Source organism: Python bivittatus, unplaced genomic scaffold (assembly GCF_059951505.1).
Source record: "Python bivittatus isolate LINGU-HERP-01145 unplaced genomic scaffold, Pbiv_v1 ctg000000_np1212, whole genome shotgun sequence".
Taxonomy (NCBI): domain Eukaryota; kingdom Metazoa; phylum Chordata; class Lepidosauria; order Squamata; family Pythonidae; genus Python; species Python bivittatus.
In genome coordinates, this window is record NW_028277028.1 from 361,267 (window position 1) to 382,551 (window position 21,285).

General features: G+C 39.7%; 1 protein-coding gene across 3 annotated transcripts in view; it reads right to left on the reverse strand.

Annotated features, from left to right (window-relative positions):
- The window catches only part of MOCOS (molybdenum cofactor sulfurase), a 113,306-nt gene that overhangs the window by 21,250 nt on the left and 70,771 nt on the right, over nucleotides 1-21,285 (reverse strand). For all 3 annotated transcript variants that reach the window (XM_088142419.1, XM_088142829.1, XM_088143269.1), the window contains 2 exons: nucleotides 14,136-14,298; nucleotides 3,860-3,941 (listed from right to left, as the gene is read on the reverse strand). In XM_088142419.1, coding sequence (XP_087998545.1) covers nucleotides 3,860-3,941; nucleotides 14,136-14,298 — 245 coding nt within the window. The remainder of the gene's footprint in view (nucleotides 1-3,859; nucleotides 3,942-14,135; nucleotides 14,299-21,285) is intronic.

The following is a 21,285-nucleotide window of genomic DNA, read 5'->3' on the forward strand; positions in this document are numbered from 1 at the left end:
TTTGGCACATCAGTTAGTAGACTTATTGTAGAGTCCAAAGAAAACCTCTCATTCACTAGCCCCTCAAATATTCTATTCTAAACCTTTCCTACAGGAAAGGGGGAAAGAAATTGAACATGTCACTTATTCTTTTCAAGGTATATGCCCCAAGTAGAGAAGAAAATAAGATGCTTCCCACAGCAAAGCCTGTAAGAACGACGTCTGGATTTTGCTATCTCAGATGTGACTTTTTTGGGTCAAATTGCTTTTTCTGAGAATGATTTTTTGATCTATACAGAAATAAAAATAGATTATAATCAAAGGGATCCTGCCTAGGAAGGGAAGAAAATTTAGAGTATAAAAATGATTCAGAGGTTAGGGTTGTTTTAGAAACTGAGAGGAAATTTTCATCAAAATGGTGCTATATTCCATGTATTTCCTGCAATTTTATTATCCTGATATCCCTAAGGAGACAGCTGTGACAGCCTCTGAGAAGTTATGCCTGCCCTTTTGAAAATGTGAGAGTATATAAAAATTATTAAAGCTATTATTAATATTGTAAGTACTGCATTCAATGTGGTTGAGAACAGAGAATCTCAGCTGGAAGTTTTCAGGAAATCTATTGAAACTTTTATAACTGATTTATTGACCTCTAATAAGATTCTTTAAAAATAAAAAACCCTTTCAAATCTTTTTGTTGCCAATCCAATTTTTGTGTGGTTGGAATTCCAGAACAATAAGAAAATGACCAGCCTATTTTCTTCATGTAAGTTTTATTATGCCCCCACAAATAGTCATGCAGCTTCTTTAAAGTGTAAAAACAGAAAAACACTTATTATTTAAATTTATTGTAGCCGCCCACTCTGCAAGGCTTACAAAATGCAAGCTTTTTTCTGGAATGCTGCAATGGGATTTTGTCTTTGATAACTTTTTACTTTGGATGTTGGCCTCACTGCTCCTGTTTGAATCAGAACTGCTTGGATAAATTTATAACAGAATCATATAATGGAAATATTGGAAAGGATCTTGGAGATCAGGTAATCCAATCCCTTACACAGGGAAGGAAAATACTACTGTAGCATTTCTGACAGATGTCTGTCCAGCCTCTTGCAAAGATGTCCATCACCTCTTACAGTCTGTTGAACAGCTCTTACCAATCAGGATTTTTTTCCTGACGTCCAATTGAAATCTGCATCCTTATATTTGTTTATCCTATGTTCTGGAATAACTTTCAATAGATCTGCCCTATCTGTTACACACCAGCCCCTCAGATACTTAAAAAGAAATCTTCTTAAGTTTTTTCTTCTATCATCTTGGTTTCTCTCCAGACTAGTCTAGTCTGACGAATGCAGAATAGAAAAGAATAATGACTTCCCTAGATGGTGACACTAAATTTGTGCTGGTGCTACCTAGGATTCCATTCCCCCCCTTTTTTTTGGCAGCTGCATCATACTGCTGGCTCATGTTCAGTTTATGATGTATCAGAACTATCAGATCTTTTTCACACGTAGAGCTCTATATTCTCTGATTATTTTTCCTACCCAAACTTAGGATTTTGCATTTCTCCCTGTTGAAATTAATCCTCTGGGTTTCTTATGGTTCCAGCTTGTCAAGATCCTCCAGAATCTTGATACTGGTCTCCAAGGTGGTTGCTTTGTGTCATCAGATTTTGTGAACATCAGATGCTCAACCAGCATCAGATGCAGCCCATAGGTTTGCAATCATTTCTGACCTGAGGTTTGTGCCACTATCTGGAGGAATCTCAATGGCCACTCTATTCTAATGAACATATCCATTAAGGCCTGGCTCAAGGCCACTGCTTCTGACCATTGGGTTGCATAATCTACCAATGTTAAAATATACTGCTTGTATCACAGTAATACCCAGAGTTACTGCTTGCATCATATCCATGTAACATGTTACATTAATCCCAGTAGAAGCTTTTGGTTAGTCTCTGGTTCCGCCCCTCTCCACATGATTATTGAGGTGGTTGCGAACTAGATTGCACTAGATTGCAGCTAGACTTGTGATACCCTCCTGTGCCTCCCAGAAGGTCTCCATCCCAACACTGTCCTGGCTCTCTCACTAGTCAGCTGCAGCTTCTGGAGCTAGTTCTAGGGAAGGGGATGGTTCTGACACAATTCCAGCGGAGTTGCTCTTCCCAGAGTTCTTTTCTCAAGGTCAGGGAGAAGTGTTGCTGGAAGGTCAGGAAGAATTTTTTTCACTCCCTGCTACTTCAGCTGCGGCTGGAGCTATTTCCAGATTCAGGCATGTATTTACTCTCAGCTTAGGCTTGGCTGTGTGAAGCTCTTCTGAAGGCTTTTGTGAAGTTGCACACCCACAAACCAGGCATTGTCTGAAATGTACTTCCCTCTGCAGGTTCTCCATCAACTCTTCCATCTCTGTGAGAGTCTTTAGTCTTGAGACCCTGATTCCTGCTCTTGAAGATGCTCAGGTAAAGACTGGAAGAACTGTTCAAGGAACATATTGGTGATCTCTAATTGTGTGTCTGTGCCCCCACACTTTGCAACCAAATCTCTTTGGCTTTCTTTATCTGATGGATAAATGTTGAGTAGATATTGCTGAATTTCTTACTGATGTTGTGAACTTCTGGGCATTTTCAGGGGTAAGCCCAAGCCTGGTCTTCTCTCTCTTTTTACTCAGGGAATTTGTGCTTCATTACTGGGCACTGGTCTTGGGAGGGGTCAGCAGTCAAGCAATCCGCTTCTCTGACTATGCCATTTCTGCCTGATATGTCATCTTTTTCTCTTCTAGGGCCAGCTTGAATTCAGCCTCTCAATCATTATTTTTTTCCTCTGCCCTATTAGCCTCACTAGGTAGATCAGACCAAGAAATAAACTCCACAGGAAGGCTAAAACTAGTTTTATTGAGATTGAATATAATAACAGAATCTTGCAAGTCCGATTATGTTGTTCCTCCTCCTTATAGTTCAATGAATTATGGAGGTGTCTATCTGAGCCGCTTCCAAATATTACCTGTCTACTTTGGACTTAAAATATTTTTTACCCTTTGTCTATTATCTGTCTGCTGTGGATTTAAATTTTTTTTTACCCCTCATCTTCCTTACTCTCTACAGCCTTACAAGTGGTGCAATTTTCCTTTAATTCTTGTTTTCTTAGTTCAATCTGCATCTTAGTATTCTGCATCTCATTTGCTAGTTTCCATGCCCTCAGGCAATTTCTGCTAGGCCTTTTTGGCACTTTTCCTCAGAGTCAACATACTAATATCCTTGTCTCTCTTGTAGGTGTTCTACATAATTTTGCCTCCTCTTAGCAGCATGCACCTTCTTTTCTGTCTTAGCTTTACCATAACTGTCCATTGTTTGAAAGTTAGAGATAATGAAATAAAAAAACTGATTAAAGATCTGTTGGTGTTCTTTTGTCCCCCCCCTTTTTTTGAGAGTAAAAGAGGAAAAGATCCTTACAGTTCTGACTTTGAAGCAATGAATATCTGATACAAATAAACCTAAAAAACATACCTAAACCTAATAAACCTGCCTAAAAATTAACCTACCTAAAAATCTACAAATTAATTGGTTCAAAGGACTTCCCAAGTGAAAAGAAAACCCTTACTACTCATTCATTCAGGCTTCACTTTTGTGTTCAAATTGCTGTTCTCCATAACAAAATACTCTATCCCACTATTGCCACTGTTTGCACATGTTTGCATACATATACAGGGATGTATATGTATGAAGAATGTATGAACCTACAGCTCATACATGTAGCTGAGATTAGTGTGAAATTATAGTGAAATAATTGCACTAGTGTTGCATCCAAAGGTATTCACTGGTCTCCTTTCCATTATACAATGTTTTTTTACTATATAAGCTTTCATTTCATATACCTATTCTACCCACCTGTGAGAACATACTTTGCTTTGACAGATTTCAGTTAAAGTTCCACTGTTTTCTTCTAAGGATACAGAGATAGAATTCATCCCTATGAAAAGAACAGATAAAAAATCATTACCAAATAAAGATAACTGAACTACTAGCTTGCATATTATTTGGAAGCGTGATTCTTAGACCAACATTTGTAATATATTTATGGTACTCCTTCATGGAATTAGATTACAGGTTGACTTCAACACTTGTTCATATAAAACCATTAATAACCCATTGGGGAGTGATGTTTTCATTTTCAATTAATGCATCTGGCAAATCCTTGTACGTATGCCCTAATTCTACTCATAATTCATACTAATTAATTTTTTTATAATTATGGTTTTTAAAAAGGTCCAGTTTTAATCTTGATGAATGACTATGAAAAAGAGAAAAAAATCATTAGAGATGAAGAATGAGATAGAGAAAAAATAGCTCCTGATTCCATAGCATAAGCAAATATGAAGAACCAAGAGGAACTGGTAAAAGGTGTTCAACAGGAAAGACAAGGAAGAGAGGAAAGCAACATGAGAAACTATATGTTTTAAGAGACTATGTACTCAGCTGTGAATGGAGCTCCTGAAAAGATACTAATTGCTACAGGTTATCTTCAGAGTTGCTGATCCCCCATGTGTGAGTGACTGCTCCCTGCTAACTAAGCAGCGTGTATAGGAGGAACATAACAGCCATCTTCTAGAGAGTGAGCTCCCTCAATGTATGAACTGGGAGAACAAACAGGAAGCCTTTGACAATACATCCAACAGGAAGGCTGTCAATAGAGTTTGGTGGGGGTTCCTGGAAATTCTCCCTCTAAACAGTGTGTTCTGAGCTAGACTGAGAAAAGAACAAGAAAGTAGTGATGGTACCTTAAGAAACAAAAGTGAACAGAGTTCTTACCTAAGTACATATTTTTGTAGCATGTGCAAGTATATAAATATGCTTGAAAAAAAATCAGAAGATTGGAACAGAAATACTTCCAAAAGCAGTTACAAACTTATCTAGAAAAGAAGCTGAAAAACTGGGGAACCCAGTTAGTCTTCTCATCCATACTCTGGAAGAAAACTAGAGAGGAAAAAAGTCTTCCAAATGAATGACTTACTATGGAAATAGTGTCAGTGGGAAAAATGGTTTCTGAGACCATAGTCTCAGTTACCTAAGTGATACACTGCTGGCGTAAGTTGGGCTGTACCTTAAGTAGAAAAGTAATGTGCTTGACTGAAGCATGTTCAGCTTGATCAGAAAGGCTTTAAACTGAATCCAACTTAGGTTGGAGAAAAAAACCTGAAATAATGACATTAGATAACAACAGTGCAATTTGAAAGGAAATGGGAGAAGGAAATTGGGCCTTCAGTGAAAAACTGGAAAGAACATTTTTTACACAAAGTCTTCATTGTCTATATGGTAATGCTTAATAGGAATTTTTTTTTTTAGTGTGGAAGGGCAAATATGATTTAACAGGTATAAACAGGTTGAAGATAGAGTTATAATAGTGGATTCCTATTCCTATTCCTAGTGGACGGGGCTAGTTTATCTCCAATCTTTACATGCTGGGTTGAGTCCCATTACTGGAGCATAGCAATTGAAGGATATAATTTGTCAAAAATGAACAGAAACAATAGAAAGGTGGAGGAGAAAGGCTATATATATTATATTTTTATCCAGATGTATTCATAAATGCAAATAAATGAACTTGGTGATATCTGGCTTAAAATAATTGGAGGAACTGTCACGACTGTAACAAGCTCAGGTAGTGGGGTGACAAGTCCCAGGACTTGGGCATTTTATTGGCACATTGGCTCCAGGTTGGTAGTATAATTCCCTCCCTAAGCTGCCCAAGGTCTAGATCTATGCTGTCTTTCCCTACTTCTCTGGTTGCTGTACTCCCCCACTGAATCACTAGGGTTTTCCTGTGAGTTGGCTAAAAGCCTAATGAAGCTAACAGAACTTACAGGCCTTGTGGGCTTTACTTTGGGATTTCTTTTCATTAGGGCTTACTACTTCACATCCACCTTCTCCCAGGAAGTCACCCCAGCCAATCTCAGTTTGTTCAGCAGATGGAAGCCACTGCCTGTTGTTGGACCTCATGGCGGGAGGGTGTCAACTACCACTGTCAAGTCTTCAGTATGATTCTCCTGCAGGGGCCTCTTGGCAGGCCATACAGGTCTGCCACAGAGCCTTTTCAGTGTCCTTACCCACTGCACTAAGTACAGCTTTAGGACTTCTTCCTAGACCTTGCCTGCTGGCCTCCCATACCAAGTTCATGACAAGCCTCTTCAAAAGGCAGCTGCTGTTCCTTCATTCCCCACTAAGTGTAAGATTTGCCCCGTTCGACAGAGAAACTCTCGTGACACGTGTGGTTCACAAAGAAGGTTTACTCATGCGTAACGTAGTAGTCACAAGCAAAGCCAGGACTGGCTTGGTACAATTGCATCACTTGTTATATTCCCCCCTTCCCGCGCTTTTTCCCGCCTCGTGATCGCGTTGCGGCTGTGGGCTATTAGGCCCCCCAATGTCCCCCCTGATCGTTCATGATGGCAGGATCGGTCAGAGTCCATTGTCCTTGATTGCCAGTCCCCCTCCGGCTGGGTTGGTCCCTCCCTGCTACGTGCAGACCCGCGGGTTCTGTGCTGCGTTGCGATCTTGTTTCGCTGCCCTGCGGCCCCGTTCCTTGCATGCTCGCGCCGTTATCAGTTCCTAGTTAAAAGCTTCCGCTGTGGTTTTCCTGTTTAGCTGGCCGCAGGTGGCTCGTTAATTAGCGGCGCTTTCGGTTCCTCTTTTCCCCGCTAGCTACCGCCGGTGGATTCCGCGTGGTCTGGTTGCGAGCTTCCCTGCAGCCCCGTGCTTCCCTGAAGCCTCGTGCTGACCGAACCTGACACTAAGGACCCTTCCTGGTCTTGACACTGCCTTATCTCTGCCTATTTCAGGAATGCTTAGTCAGCTGCCATTTACCTTCTGGCTCAGTGCTTTATAGCTCAGTGCTATCTGGACCATCTGTGACCTTGTGCTTTTTCTAATTTGGGCAGGATTCTATCCTTACACAAGTATCAGATTCACTCACGGGATCTAGAGTAATGTTTCTCAATCTTGCAAATTTAAGATATGTGGACTTCAATTCAATTCTCGAAGAAGGGAACCAGGGGAGGGAGAAAAGGGAAGATGTTGGAAAGATCAGGGACTAGTGGGATATGCCCCACTGGAAGCTACTGAGACCATCCCAGTATTTTAAAAAGTGCACAGGCCAATATATCAGTGGTCACAGCAGCAACTGAAGGGAGGAATGGAAAGGAAGGTGCAGAGACAAATGAAGGGTGGACTGGGCTGGTGAGATATGTTGCACTGGGAACAGCTGAGACTAATCACAGAAAGGAATAGGTACACAACCCATATACAGGAAGGGAGAAAGAGGCTATGCCTTGCCCTACTCGTTCCATTTTAGAGAGCCATGGAGGTGACCTTGAGAGAAATATTCAGAAGCTGTTACAAAAGCAAAAAGGGCAGAAGCATTCTTTGAGTCCTGGGAAAGGAAGTAGCATTAAGAAGAGACTCAGGCTGGCTCCTCCCTGACTCAGTGGGGTATAAGATGGAGGCGAGGAAAAATACAATCAGACTTGCAAGATTCTGTTAATATAGCCTATCTCAATAAAATTTAGTCTTCTTGTGGAGTTTGTTTCCTGATCTGGACAACCTCGAAGGGCTGACGCCCATATAATTACTCTAAGATCTCTCTGGGTTTTATTTCAGCTGACACCCAGAAGATTCAAAAGAGTCTGTGTTTGGTTCTGTCAAACCAGAGCTGATCTGGGCTGCTAAACTGAGTGTCCTCCTCGAGGGAACCTTCCTACGGTTTAATATACAGAATAATTAACTGCCTCAATAAGGACAAATTCACAAAAACTGATATATCTTTAACTGAATGTTTAGATGAGTGATGTGAATACAGCCTCTTAATCCTGTTTGTTTTTGCCTTGATTCCTGGCAACTACATGGACAAGTCTGTACAGTTTTCTGGGCACCATTTTCTGAAGTGGTTTGCCACTGACTTCTTCCTAGAGCCAAGAGACAGCCACTGGCTCAAAGTCACCCATCTGGGTTCTGTGCCTAAGGCAAGACTAGAACTCACATCTCCCCAGTCCTAGTTCAGTGCCTTAATCACTTAGCCCATGGCTTGAATAACTATTTACATATACTTTTTGAATGGTTTAATGCCTTTTAAAAAGTTAAAGCATCAAAATGCACATACTGTATATGCAAACAGCAACAAGCTTTAAGATAAAAATTCCTTTCTTCCATTCCATAGAACAATGTTTCCTCAACTCTGACCCTCTGAAACCCGTCCTTTTCTTGAGGCTCACTGATGACATTTTCATTATCTGGACCTGTGATTTCTCATCAAATTTCATCATGATTTCAACAACTTCTGTGCTACCATCAATTTCAGCCTTGACTTACTTACAAAACAAGTCAATTTTCTTGTTGTCATGGTAAAGCTGCAGAACGGACACATAAAGACCACACTATACAGGAAATGTACAGACTGCCATGCTTCTAGCTTCTATCCCGAACACACCACCAAATCTATCATCTATAGCCGAACTCTATGCTACAATCACATTTGTTCTGACCCCTTTCATAGAGATGCTCAACTGATGGAATTAAACCAGGCATTTAGGAGATTAAACTGTCCACCCAAGATAAATAGGCAAATAATAGAGCTGAAACAATTCCCAGGAAGGAGCTATTAAAAGACAGACCACAAAAACAGTATACTGGAACAACTGTGGTTGTCATCTATAGCTGACAGCACCAGTCTGAGCTGGCTGTGAAGTGAGGCAACAGGTAGAATGCAAGTGAAGGACAACTGGTGCTGAATGTGATCAAATGCAACTTAAAGACCATTACTGGGCCTACTTGAGAGTAGTGAGGGCAGCAAAGAAACTGTGTGAAGGAAATCAAATTCTCCCCCCATGTCAGCAGGAAATCATTTGTCTCACCCTACCATTGTTTATCGTAAATCAAGGCATATGATTAAATTATAGAAAGAATGGACTCACCTAAAAAGATTAAAAATGTAGCAGGAAGAATCAAGAGTCCTTCACCCCAGCCCAAAATTAACTAAAGACCTAGCAGGAAAAATTAACTAAAGACCTAGCAGGAAGGGCCAACATTCCTTCAAGCTGCAATTGAATCATAAAAAAGATTTCTTCCCAGAAGGGATCTACATTCCAATTAGACAATACCAGATAAGGCAAACACAGGAAATCCTAGCTCAGTAGGGTGCCTGACCTTAGAAAACTCCCTTCTAAAGATCTAGTCAATTTCCTTCTAAAGATCTAATCAATTTCATCAGAAAGCACTGATGAATCCTGGCTAATTATCTTTTCTAAGAATTCCTAGAGGGCCCACAGCTGATCACCTTGTGTATCAGGCTCTCAGAAATAAAGTCTTCTCACTCCTTCAAGCAACTGTCTGCATGTTTTATTCCCAGCTCAGAGGCAAACTTCATAAGCTTTCTTTCTAACAAAGCTTTTCTTCTCCATCTCCTTGCCTAACAGAGCTTTTCCCAGTGGTAAGCAGCCTGTTGCAATCTGGTTGAAAGAAAGTGACTGTTGTATGCTGTGAGAAAGTCATGATAAAGTTGCTTGCATTTGCCATAACTTAGTCCCTGTAGGTAATGCAACTACAGAAGTGGAAGAGTCCAAAGCAATGTCTTGTCCTGTCTTACTGGATGAGTTTCAGTTTTTAAGGGTTGAGGAAGGGGACAAGGTACTTGGATGTGTTTTGTCTACCACTTGTATGCTTGATCCTTGTCTTTTGGCTTATAAAAACTAGTAGGAAGGGGCTTCTGGTTGGATCTAGCAGATCATAAATGCCTCATTGAGAGAGAGAGAGAGAGAGAGAGACCAGTTCCAGCTTCTTTAAAAGAGACAGTGATCAGGCTGCTTCTGAAGAAATCAGATCTGAATCCAGAGGATGAAAACTGTAGGCCAGGGGCCAATATTCCCTTCCTAGGCAAGGTGCTTGAGCAGGTGGTGACTAATTCACTCCGGGCTTTCTTAGATGAAATTTATTTTCTAGATTTATTTCAGTCTGGTTTCAGGCCTCAGTATGGGACAAAAATTGCCTTGGCTGTGCCAAGAAAAAGACACAGGAAGTGCAACCCTGTTGGTCCTCCTGGACCTCTCAGCAGCTTTCAATACCATCAGTTAGTATCCTCCTAGACAGACTGTCAGAATTGGGCTGTGGGGGCACTGTACATTGTTTGTGGGCATACTGTATCCACTGTATATTGTTTGTGCTTTTTAACATCTACGTGAAACAGCTGGGAGAGGTCATCCAGTGATGTGAGCTCATCAATATGCCGATGATGTCCAGCTCTACCTCTCTTTTTCATCTAATACAGGTGAAATGGTTGGTGTCCTGAACCAGTGCTTGGGCAGGATAATGGACTACACTGAAACTCAGTCCAGACAAGACAAATATATTGTTGTGGATTTTTTGCCAAAGACAGTGGCACAATGCTAAGGAGAAGAACCATGTTTATTGCAATGATCATTGGGTGCCTGCTTTCCAAGAAAGAGGGACCCCGAACAATAGAAAGGCAGAGATTCTTATACACTTTGGGGTTGAGAGGCAGGAAATCCTTGGGATTTGATTGGTGGGCAAGTTTTGGTTAGGTTTTAAACAGGGGGCAAATGTTTTTCTATAGTGAAACAAAAACCGCACTTTTGTAACAAGGCAACCAAGTCAAGGAATCCATTGTCAAGGAGAATGGAAGGTTAAAAAAAGCAGGCGCTCAAGCTTAATAAGAATGGAATTAATTAATTAATTAATTAATTTATACATTCGATTTATTCCCTGCCCATCTCCCCCCAATGGGGAACTCTGGGCAGCTCACAAAGTATATATATAAACCTAACAGTGAGAAATCTTACAATTAGTGCTATTATGCTATGTGACCACCGGGGGTCGCTAGGGGGGCATCGGGGCTTTTTTCCTCCTCTGTAGATCTTTCTCGCCGCTTGCATCAATCGTTGCTCGTGCCAGCTGCATTCGGAGTTCGGCCAGCACCGGTATTTTTGCTCCCCCACGCAGCACCGCCGGTTCCTCCCATCTAAATGGGAGTCCCCATTTATCTACTTGCAGATGGAATAGCTTTTGAACTGCTGGGTGGGCAGAAGCTAGGACAAGGGACAGGAGCTCACCCTGTCCCGCAGAGCTGGGCCCGAACCGCTGGAGTGCCGACCATTTCTGACCAGCAAACTCCAGCGTCATTAAGCCCTTGTGCCACCGCGTCCCCCTATTCCTGCTGTTTCTCACCTGGGCAACAAAGGCTTCCTCACAGAGGCTGCCCCTTGGACAAATCCTTAGGTAGACAGGTGATGGCCCTCTCATTGTTTTACTGCGATAATGTTAAGAGGGCTATTTCAGCAGCAGAAGCACGGACATCCTTGGGTCATGCCATAGTCTGGGGCTGGTCCTGTTTTACATGTGCAAGTGGGGAGGGGGCAAGAAACAGCAGAGGAAAATGGAGGAAGGAGTTTGCTGCAGAAGAGGCAAGGGGAAGGGGGGAGAGTTTCTAGCTTTATTTTATTATTTTTCCATCACAATATTGTTTGTGGGTGGTGCATATGTCCAGCTGAGTGGTGCCCTGTCTGTCCAGAGAGGTCTGCACTCACACTAAAGAAGCAGGTTTGCAGTTTGGGAGTGCTCCTAGATCCATCCTTGTCACTAGAAACCCAAGTGACTCAGAGCCACAAGGTGGCTTTCATCAGCTTCAGCTGATATACCAACTGTAATCTTACCTTACAAGGTAGACCAAACCAAGAAACAGACACCGGACTGGCTACAGTAACAGAATCTAGTAAGTCTAAATGTGCTTCTCCTCCTCTTTTTCTTCATGTGAATGTCTGTTTGAGATGCTTTCAGACCCCTCCTTCTCCGGGTGCCTACAATGTTTATCTGCTGGTTGCCTAGGTAAGATCTTCCCTCTCTCCATCAAGGTCATCCTCTTTACTCTCTGCACTTGGACAGCTTTGCAACAATTATTATTGTTCTGATAATTATCTGATCAGATTATTGCAATGCACTGTATGTGGGGCAACCTTTGAAAATGGTCTGGAAACTTCAGTTAATTCAAAAAAGAGTGTCTAGACTGCTCATTGGGACTGACAGATATCAATATATTATGCCAGTACTTTGCTATCTACATTGGCTGCCAGTTGGTTTCTGGACCCAATTCAAAATGCTAGTTTTGACCTTTAAGATCCTAAATATCTTAGGACCAGATTACCTGAAAGAGCACCTTCCTCCATATGTACCTACCCAGACCTTAAGATTGTTGAGGCCCTCTTCCAACAAAGGAGATGAAGTGGGTCTCTACAATGGAGAGATCATTTTCTGTAACAGTATCCCATTTGTGGAATTCCTTCCCCAGAGAGGCTCAACTGGCATCTGAATTGGCATCATTTTGGAACAAGGTGAAGATTTATTGTCCCAGACTTTTTAACTGGCTTATAATCGTATTTTAATCCATATTGTTTTAGATTTTGAAGGACTGCCTTGCTATTACCAATTTTGCATTTTATTTGATTTTATTGTGTATGTTTACTATGTTTTATTGTAAACTACCATAGGGCTTTGGTTATTGGGCAGTATAAAAAATTAAATAAATAAATAACAAAACATGCTCAAATGCATCATTAATAAGCTACAGCCCATAGTAGACAATGATGCTGTACTTTCTCAGGCACTCAGTGGCAGACCCATACTTGCATGCAAGACAACCACCCAACCTGAAGCAGTTTCTCACAAACAACAAGAAACAAATAGACAATAATGCCAATAAGAGAACCAGACCCAGCAACAAACTCAGTTTTTGCCCCCATGTCATCACAGCTACACTAACACCACCATCACAGGCCCCAACAAGTACATATACAAGATCAGAGGCACTTTGACATATTCTTCCTGTCATGCGGTATATGCCCATACATAGGACAAATGGGACAAACTTTGTGCAAAAGATTCAATGCACCCAAGCTTGACATCAGAACTCTAAAGAAGGACAAAGTAATTTTCTAGAGTGGCATTTCAATCTCTTATGACACTTATGCATGTCACAGCGAGGCTCATGCAAAAAGTGTATCAGTGTCCTCAAAGATATATTGGAAGAGAAAGCAAGTGTTGCTTTTTAACCTGACATTGCTAAGATGGAATGAGAAGTAGGGAAATTGGAAGACCCAGTAACCGTGGCTCAGATAGAACATCAGGCCATCACCATAGCCTTAGCCAAAAGAGAGTAAGGAGTTGGAATCCAGAAAGGGATGTCTTAAAGATGGCTTTATTTCCAGCCACTTTATGCACTGGAGTCATAGTGGCCTGGAAAAAAGCCCTATGGCAACTAAGAAGTCTTCAGACTTTTAAGGCAGGGAGACATACAACTATGAAAAAGTATGATTATATATAGGCATATGTGGTCATCACATTTTCTGAGACCTAGTAACTCTTGTAAGTTTATTTGGAAGACTTCTTTTTATAATAATAACTGCAATAGCAAGTACATTTTTAGTATCTTTCCCATAAGACAACTGAACATCTGAGACAAAGTTAAGGGAATAAAAACATTTAAAGTATTGAAAGACTGGATTTATTTGCATTCAATTGCTCAAAAGAACACAATAACAAATATTGTTATGTTATTATTTTACACAGACTTAATAAAAACGGAAGGCCACAAGTTTAAGCTGAATAAAGTTCATCTATTGATATAAATTACTACTGAACATATAAAAAGTATGGGCTAGTTGTTTTAATTAAACCAATTTAATCAAGATTCCTTTCTGTATCTCTAAATTATAAGATAGACAAAATTACACCTAAGATTCTGCAGAGTTGAAGATTCTTAGAAAGCATGATCAAAGATTTTGGAATAGCGGCATAGCCATATTGTACAGTATTTAGAACAGAAGTCTGGGAGCTGTAGTTTGAATTTAGTACTAAGAATTGATAGAAGCCCCTAGTCCTTCTTGTCAAATTTAATATTTCAACAAATCTAACATTTCTCAAAAATATCTGGAGAGGATGATAGTTGATTTTTATTTGCTATGCCTCAATATTTTTTCAAGAAGTGTTAAATACACTTTCAGAACCACTATTTCCTGACCTATAATCTATCTAAGATGATAATCTTAAAGGATGCACATTTTTGATTACCATCTCACAGTAGTAGAAGAAATAATTTTTGCGTACCAACCTTCTGCCCTGATGATCATCACATTTTGCTCCAGGTCAATTAAGGGTTGTATAAGACACAATCTTGGTTCCTGCTTCTGAGTAATACAAACTCCATTCTGATTTGTAACCATCCAGTTACGGTCATATAGCAAGCCTTGATTTCCAATAGGCCACTGCATAACCTGAAGAGGATAAAAGAAAATGGAACTTAGTCGACAGACACTAGCATTAAAAAAAAAAAAAAACTGACATATATATGTATTTGTTTTCAGTTCAATACAAGAACAATAATGTATGCATATTGATTTATGTACATGGTACACATTTAAGCAATTTAACCTCTTTCTACAGCTCCAGGCTTCTTTCTGGCTGCATAGCCAAATTTCAGCTTCTTGCCATTTAGGGGCAGGAAACATGTGAAAACTGTACAGCAAACGTAAAAGAAGATTAATACAATTTTTTTTTAAAAAGCCCCCCTACTCCAAACCAAATCGTTGACCTGTCTACTTATTAATGCAACTTCATGTCATTATCCCACACTCTGCAGTCTTCAACTCCTGAAGATACCATTAAGCTTGGTTGCTGGCCAACAAAAGTTGCACACTAGTGCTTTAATGATCCAAAACAACTTCTGGTCTCATTTCAAAGTAGCTATTCCTTTCCTTATTGGAATTTGTAAAAAGTCAAATGAAATTCCTATTTGTTTTCCCCTCACAGAGAAAAGCAACATAATCCTATGTTGAATATTAAATGTTAAGTAAAGCAAAAGTAACAACGTGGGGCATTTCAGGTATGTGTACCTTAGTTTTCATAAATCCTGGCAGCAAGGTTAGTAGCAAAAGACTGTGGGAGTTGAACATGGAAAGCTGCCTGTCCTTAAGGCCCATCCTTAAACTATTTGTTTCACTTCTTTCTGCTGGTCCTCTGCTTACTGTAATGCATTCCTAAGGGTTTCATATTTTAAAATAAGGTTGAATAAAGAAGTCATACAGCTATTCATAGTGTTTAGTACATTCCAGGGGGAGAAGAAAGCAAGTTTTCTAATAATATAATTTCAAAGTCAATAGTGAGGCATGGGTAAAACCCCAATGTGATAAACACAAATTGGATAGGGATATTTTGAGCTCTCTTTGGAACAATAAATGTCTTAGTATAATTTTAATTTATTTGAATTATTTACTTAATTATATGCCTTAATATAATTTTGGCCAAGGCAAGCAACTTAATTTCTCTTGGCTTGGTTTAAGTAATTCATGCAAATTGCAGAAATTGCATTTTTAAACAAAAGCTTACATAGTTTGTGACCTTCTACATCACTTTTATATAACAAGACTATGGCTGGAATCTGTACTTAATTAGAAAAATGATTCTGGCAAAATTATTATTGCCAAAAGAAGGTAATAATAAACCATTTCTATATGGAATGTGTTATTTTAATCAGCAGCAGAAAGCTTAGTTTCAGGCCATCTTTACATTTACTTATGGCTGTAATCCAATAAATATTTGAGTGTAAATACCTTTACTTAACTGGCTATCTCAGGAAACTTTTATACCACTGAGTTAGTATTATCATTAGTAGTTGCCCTGATATGGAATAATTTATTGATGTTTAAAACTTTATTTTCTCTGTTTGTATTTCTGAATTACCAAAGAATAATTGCTCAAAATTCTGAATCATCAATGGCTTTAACATCAACTTTTATTAACTTTTAAATTAGGTTGATGCAAATATATCATCTGAAGTGTAAAAAGCCTGGATAAAATAACAACATCTTCTGCCTGGTAACATGAGTTGTTTGTCTTAGTTCTGACTGAGAGAAGTCTGATATTAGGTTAGACAAGGTTAGAGTAATGATTTAGAGAAGCAAGGAGTTCTTGTTTCTTGACCTAGTCATAATAACATAGCATAGCGACTGAGTGATAAGGAAAAAAGTGACAGCATGAGTAAATATCATTGTATCATTAAAGGAGCTTTGAACCAAAACTGGATACCAGGGATAACTGGTAGCCCAGAAGGGAGGATTGGTGGCAATCAATCCGGTTATTGTAAACAACAATCTACTGTGGAGAGCAATGTATGACCATCTGCGGGGGACTATAAGGATGCTCCAGGTGTGATTACTCATGACTTAGGATGGACTTTGGGGATACTTTTCTCTAAAAGAATACAAAATGGTCAGAGGCTCATGTGGGAAGATCTAATCTATAAATAACATTAAAATATTTGTAGATATATTTCAATAATGACCTTTATTTGGGATAAAAATCACCATACTCTGAATTATAATGTTTCAATGAATTTTTCTTCCATTGTTCTATACCCATTACTTGCCTGCTTCCCACTGTTATATCAGAACAGACTAGTTTGCTAATTACTAAGTTAATACTGTATATTTTAACATTCAATGCATGATTTTAAAAGAGAACATATGATGGAAAAAAGTGTGGGGAGTGGCATCAGAAATATTGATTTATAACCAGTGGTTGATTACTTGCACCTTGAGGTAGAGGGACTGCCACTAGCCATTCCACATGCCAACACTCAATTCTTCATTGAGTCCCCAGAGTATAGGGGGTGAGCTGATCTTATGGAAAGTAGTCATGAGGGGGACTTCTAGAGGAAGAAATGGTGGACTCAAGACAGCTCCATGAAAAGCAGAGCCGATGACTGTGGCAAAGAATGAAGAGCCGATGAGTAGACCAGCTCTTCAAATCTCTCTGGACAAAGAAGGAATGGGAAATTGCCCACAAGTGCTCCAGACAGTTGCTTCTCGTAAGGAGACCACAAAACAGCAGTCTCCGGTGGGTTTTGAACACTGGGAGATGAGGGAATAGCCATCTTGCTCAAACTGCAGCTGGCGCCTTTAAAAGGACACTAAGTTCGCATACTTCCTACATTTGGAAATTGCCAAGTACTTTTCAGCTATTAGAAACCTTTGCATTGACAAGTCGGAAAACACCAGGTGAGTCTGCCTTCAATCCTTAATGAAAGAAAAATTTAACTACAAGCTTATGAACTTTAAAAAATTGACATAAACAGCAAAAAGCCAATTGTGACTTTGATTTTAGAAAGTTATAAATGGATTAAGGGTCCAAATACATTTGAAATAGTTTTGGAATTAATTATAAAGAATCCTTCCTGTGGGAAAGTCAACTTGTTTTGAATTTTTTCTAACGCATAAAAGAGATAAACAATTAAAAAAATTGGGCACTAAAAGGAACTAAAGATTTTAATTAAAGGAGAAGAATACATAAACCTAATTAACAGCTACAGAATGATGCAAAATGTTAAAACATTGGAAATACTGAAGGATACTTTTGAAAAATGGAGTCAGAAGTTTATATCAACAATGTTGATAGCGATGTTTGCTTCTATGGATAGACTATGTCCAAAAGATGTTTTGGAAGAAATGGCAGAAGAGGAACAAGTTTTATCTGACAAGACAGAGATGGCATCCAAAGTGGATCTACAAATGACAGGCTAGAAGAATGATGTGGAAAAAAAATGTTTCATTGGACATAAAAAAGAAACCAGTTGATGCTTTAAAAACCAAAAGAGTAGCCTGGATAATTCTTTTATATTGGATTTACAAAAGAGGTTTGTTAAAGCTTGGGTGAATCTTGTGAGAAACGGTAAAAAAAGAAACAAAATCAAGTTCTACAACATTACTTGAATGGACTAAAGATTCAGATTGTCAGAAGTAAAAGAAAGGAATATAATGTTGGTTTATTTGATCAAGGTTAAAATAAATGTTTTTATTTCTGCAATCCTTAATGGACTTTTGCTGACACCAGGACTGAAATGATGATACTTTATGGATTTGTTTATAGATAAGAGATGGGACATGGGATGAAGAGATCATTGATTATAAATTGAGAGGAGATGAAAATTGTTAATAGTTGTGATGAAGGTTGGAAGACACTTTATATATTTTTTCTTTATTATCTTCCTTCCTTCCTCCCTCCTGCCCTTTCTTTCCTGTTTTTCCTTTTCCTTTGCACTTTTTACCCTTTCTTTCTACTTTCTTTCTTTTAGTTTGTGTTCGTTTTTACTATTGCAATTAAAATTTTTAATAAAATTATTTTAAAAAAAGAATAAGAAAAAGAAAGAAAAAGGTAAGTTGAATCCAATGGTGTGAAATCATCAAGGAGAAAAGTATCTGAGAAGGATGAAACATTCTACTAAATGAGATACTGAAAGAGCAATCATCAACAATCTCTGTAAGAAGGAAAAATGAAAGAAATCTAAAGAGGCCAATGTGAATGAATGGAGAGCTCTCTAAACAGCTGAAAAGAAAAAGAGACAAGTATAGGAATTGGAAAGAGGGGGACATAATTAAAGAAGAATACAAGGTCGTTTTCAGAAACTGTAAGAACTCTCAGAAACACTAAGGTTCAGAATGAGCCAAGACTTGAGAAAGAGATAAAAAATGACAAAAAAAGAGAGAGGGTTTTTATCACTGCCTTGTCATGGCGAAGGGGCTTGCATAACTCAGTGAAGCTATGAGCTATACCGTGCAGGGCCACCTAAGACAGACAGATCATGACAGAGAGTTCTGACAAAATGTGGTCCACTGGAGAAGGAAATGGCAATCCACTCCAGTATCCTTGCCAAGAAAACCCCATGGACAACGTCAAAAGGCTAAAAGATATGATGCCAGAAGATGAGCCCCTCAGGTCGGAAGGTGTCCAATATGCTATTGGGGAAGAGCAGAGGGCAATTCCAAATAGCTCCAGAAAGAGTGAAGCAGCTGGGCCAAAGCCAAAAGGACGTTCAGCTGTGGATATATCTGGAAGCGAAAAGAAGGTCCGATGCTGTAAAGAACAATATTGTATAGGAACCTGGAATGTAAGATCTATGAACCAAGGCAAGCTGGATGTGGTCAAACCTGAGATGACAAGGTTGAACATCGACATCTTGGGAATCAGCAAATTAAAATGGACGGGAATGGGTGAGTTTAATTCAGGTGACCATTATATCTACTACTGTGGGCAAGAAACCCTTAGAAGAAATGGACTTGCCCTCATAGTCAATAAGAGAGTGGGAAAGGCAGTAATGGGGTACAACCTCAAAAACAACAGAATGATCTCAGTGCAAATCCAAGGCAAACCATTCAACGCCACAGTAATCCAAGTCTATGCCCCAACCACTGATGCTGAAGAAGCTGAAGTTGACTGGTTCTATGAAGACCTACAACACCTTCTAGAACTAGCACCAAAAAAAGATGTCCTTTTCATCATAGGGGATTGGAATGCTAAAGTAGGAAGTCAAGGAATAATCGGAATAACAGGCAAGTTTGGCCTTGGAGTACAAAATGAACCAGGGCAAAGGCTAATAGAGTTCTATCAAGAGAACAAGCTGGTCATAGCAAACACTCTTTTCCAACAACACAAGAGACGACTCTACACATGGACATCACCAGATGGTCAATACCGAAACCAGACTGATTATATACTTTGCAGCCAAAGATGGAGAAGCTCTATACAGACAGCAAAAACAAGACCAGGAGCTGACTGTGGCTCAGATCATGAGCTTCTTACTGCAAAATTTAGGCTTAAATTGAAGAATGTAGGGAAAACCACTAGACCACTCAGGTATGACTTAGATCATATTCCTTGTGAGTACACAGTGAAGGTGATGAATAGATTTAGGGGATTAGATTTGGTAGACAGAGTGCCTGAAGAATTATGGGTGGAGGTCCGTAACATTGTACAGGAGGCAGCAACTAAAACCATCCCAAAGAAAAAGAAATGCAAGAAAGCAAAATGGCTGTCTGATGAGGCTTTACAAATAGCTGTGGAAAGAAGGAATGAGAAAAGCAAGGGTGAAAGGGAAAGATGTAACCAACTGAATGCAGATTTCCAGAGAATAGCAAGGAGAGATAAGAAGGCCTTCTTAAATGAACAAAGCAAAGAAATCGAGGAAAACAATAGAATGGGGAAGACCAGAGATCTCTTCAAGAAAATTGGAGATATCAAAGGAACGTTTAGTGCAAAGATGGGCATGATAAAGGACAAAAAAGGCAGGGACCTAACAGAAGCAGAAGAAATTAAGAAGAGGTGGCAAGAATACACAGAAGAACTATACAAGAAAGATCTTAATGTCCCTGATGTCCATGCTGCTGTGGTCACTGGCCTTGAGCCAGACATCCTAGAGAGCGAAGTCAAGTGGGCCTTAGGAAGCATTACTAACAACAAAGCTAGTGGAGATGACAGTATTCCAGCTGAGTTATTTAAAATACTAAAAGATGATGCTGTTAAAGTGCTGCACTCAATATGCCAGCAAGTTTGGAAATTGCAACAGTGGCCATGGGATTGGAAAAGGTCAGTTTACGTTCCAATTCCAAAGAAGGGCACTGCCAAAGAATGCTCAAACTATCGCACAATTGCGCTCATTTCACATGCTAACAAGGTTATGCTCAAAATCCTGCAAGCCAGGCTTCAGCAGCATGTGAACCGAGAACTACCGGATGTACAAGGTGGGTTTCGAAGAGGCAGAGAAACTAGAGATCAAACTGCCAACATTCGCTGGATCATGGAGAAAGCACGAGAGTTCCAGAAAAACATCTACTTCTGCTTCATTGACTATGCAAAAGCCTTCGATTGTGTGGATCACAACAAATTGTGGCAAATTCTTAAAGAGATGGGGGTACGAGACCACCTTACCTGTCTCTTGAGAAATCTGTATGCGGGCCAAGAAGCAACAGTTAGAACCGGTCATGGAACAACCGATTGGTTCAAAATAGGAAAGGAGTACGACAAGGCTGTATACTGTCACCCTGCTCATTTAACTTATATGCAGAGTACATCATGAGAAATGCCAGGCTGGAAGAATCACAAGCTGGAATTAAGATTGCAGGGAGAAACATCAACAACCTCAGATATGCAGACGATACCACCCTAACGGCAGAAAGTAAAGAAGGACTAAAGAGCCTCTTGATGAGGGTGAAAAAAGGAAAGTGCTATGGCAAACGTAGACAGCATATTAAAAAGCAGGGACATCATCTTGCCGACAAAGATCCACATAATCAAAGCTATGGTTTTTCCAGTAGTAATGTATGGCTGTGAGAGCTGGACCATAAAGAAGGCTAAGCGCCGAAGAATTGATGCCTTTGAACTGTGGTGCTGGAGAAGACTCTTAAGAGTCCCCTGGACTGCTAGGAGGTCAA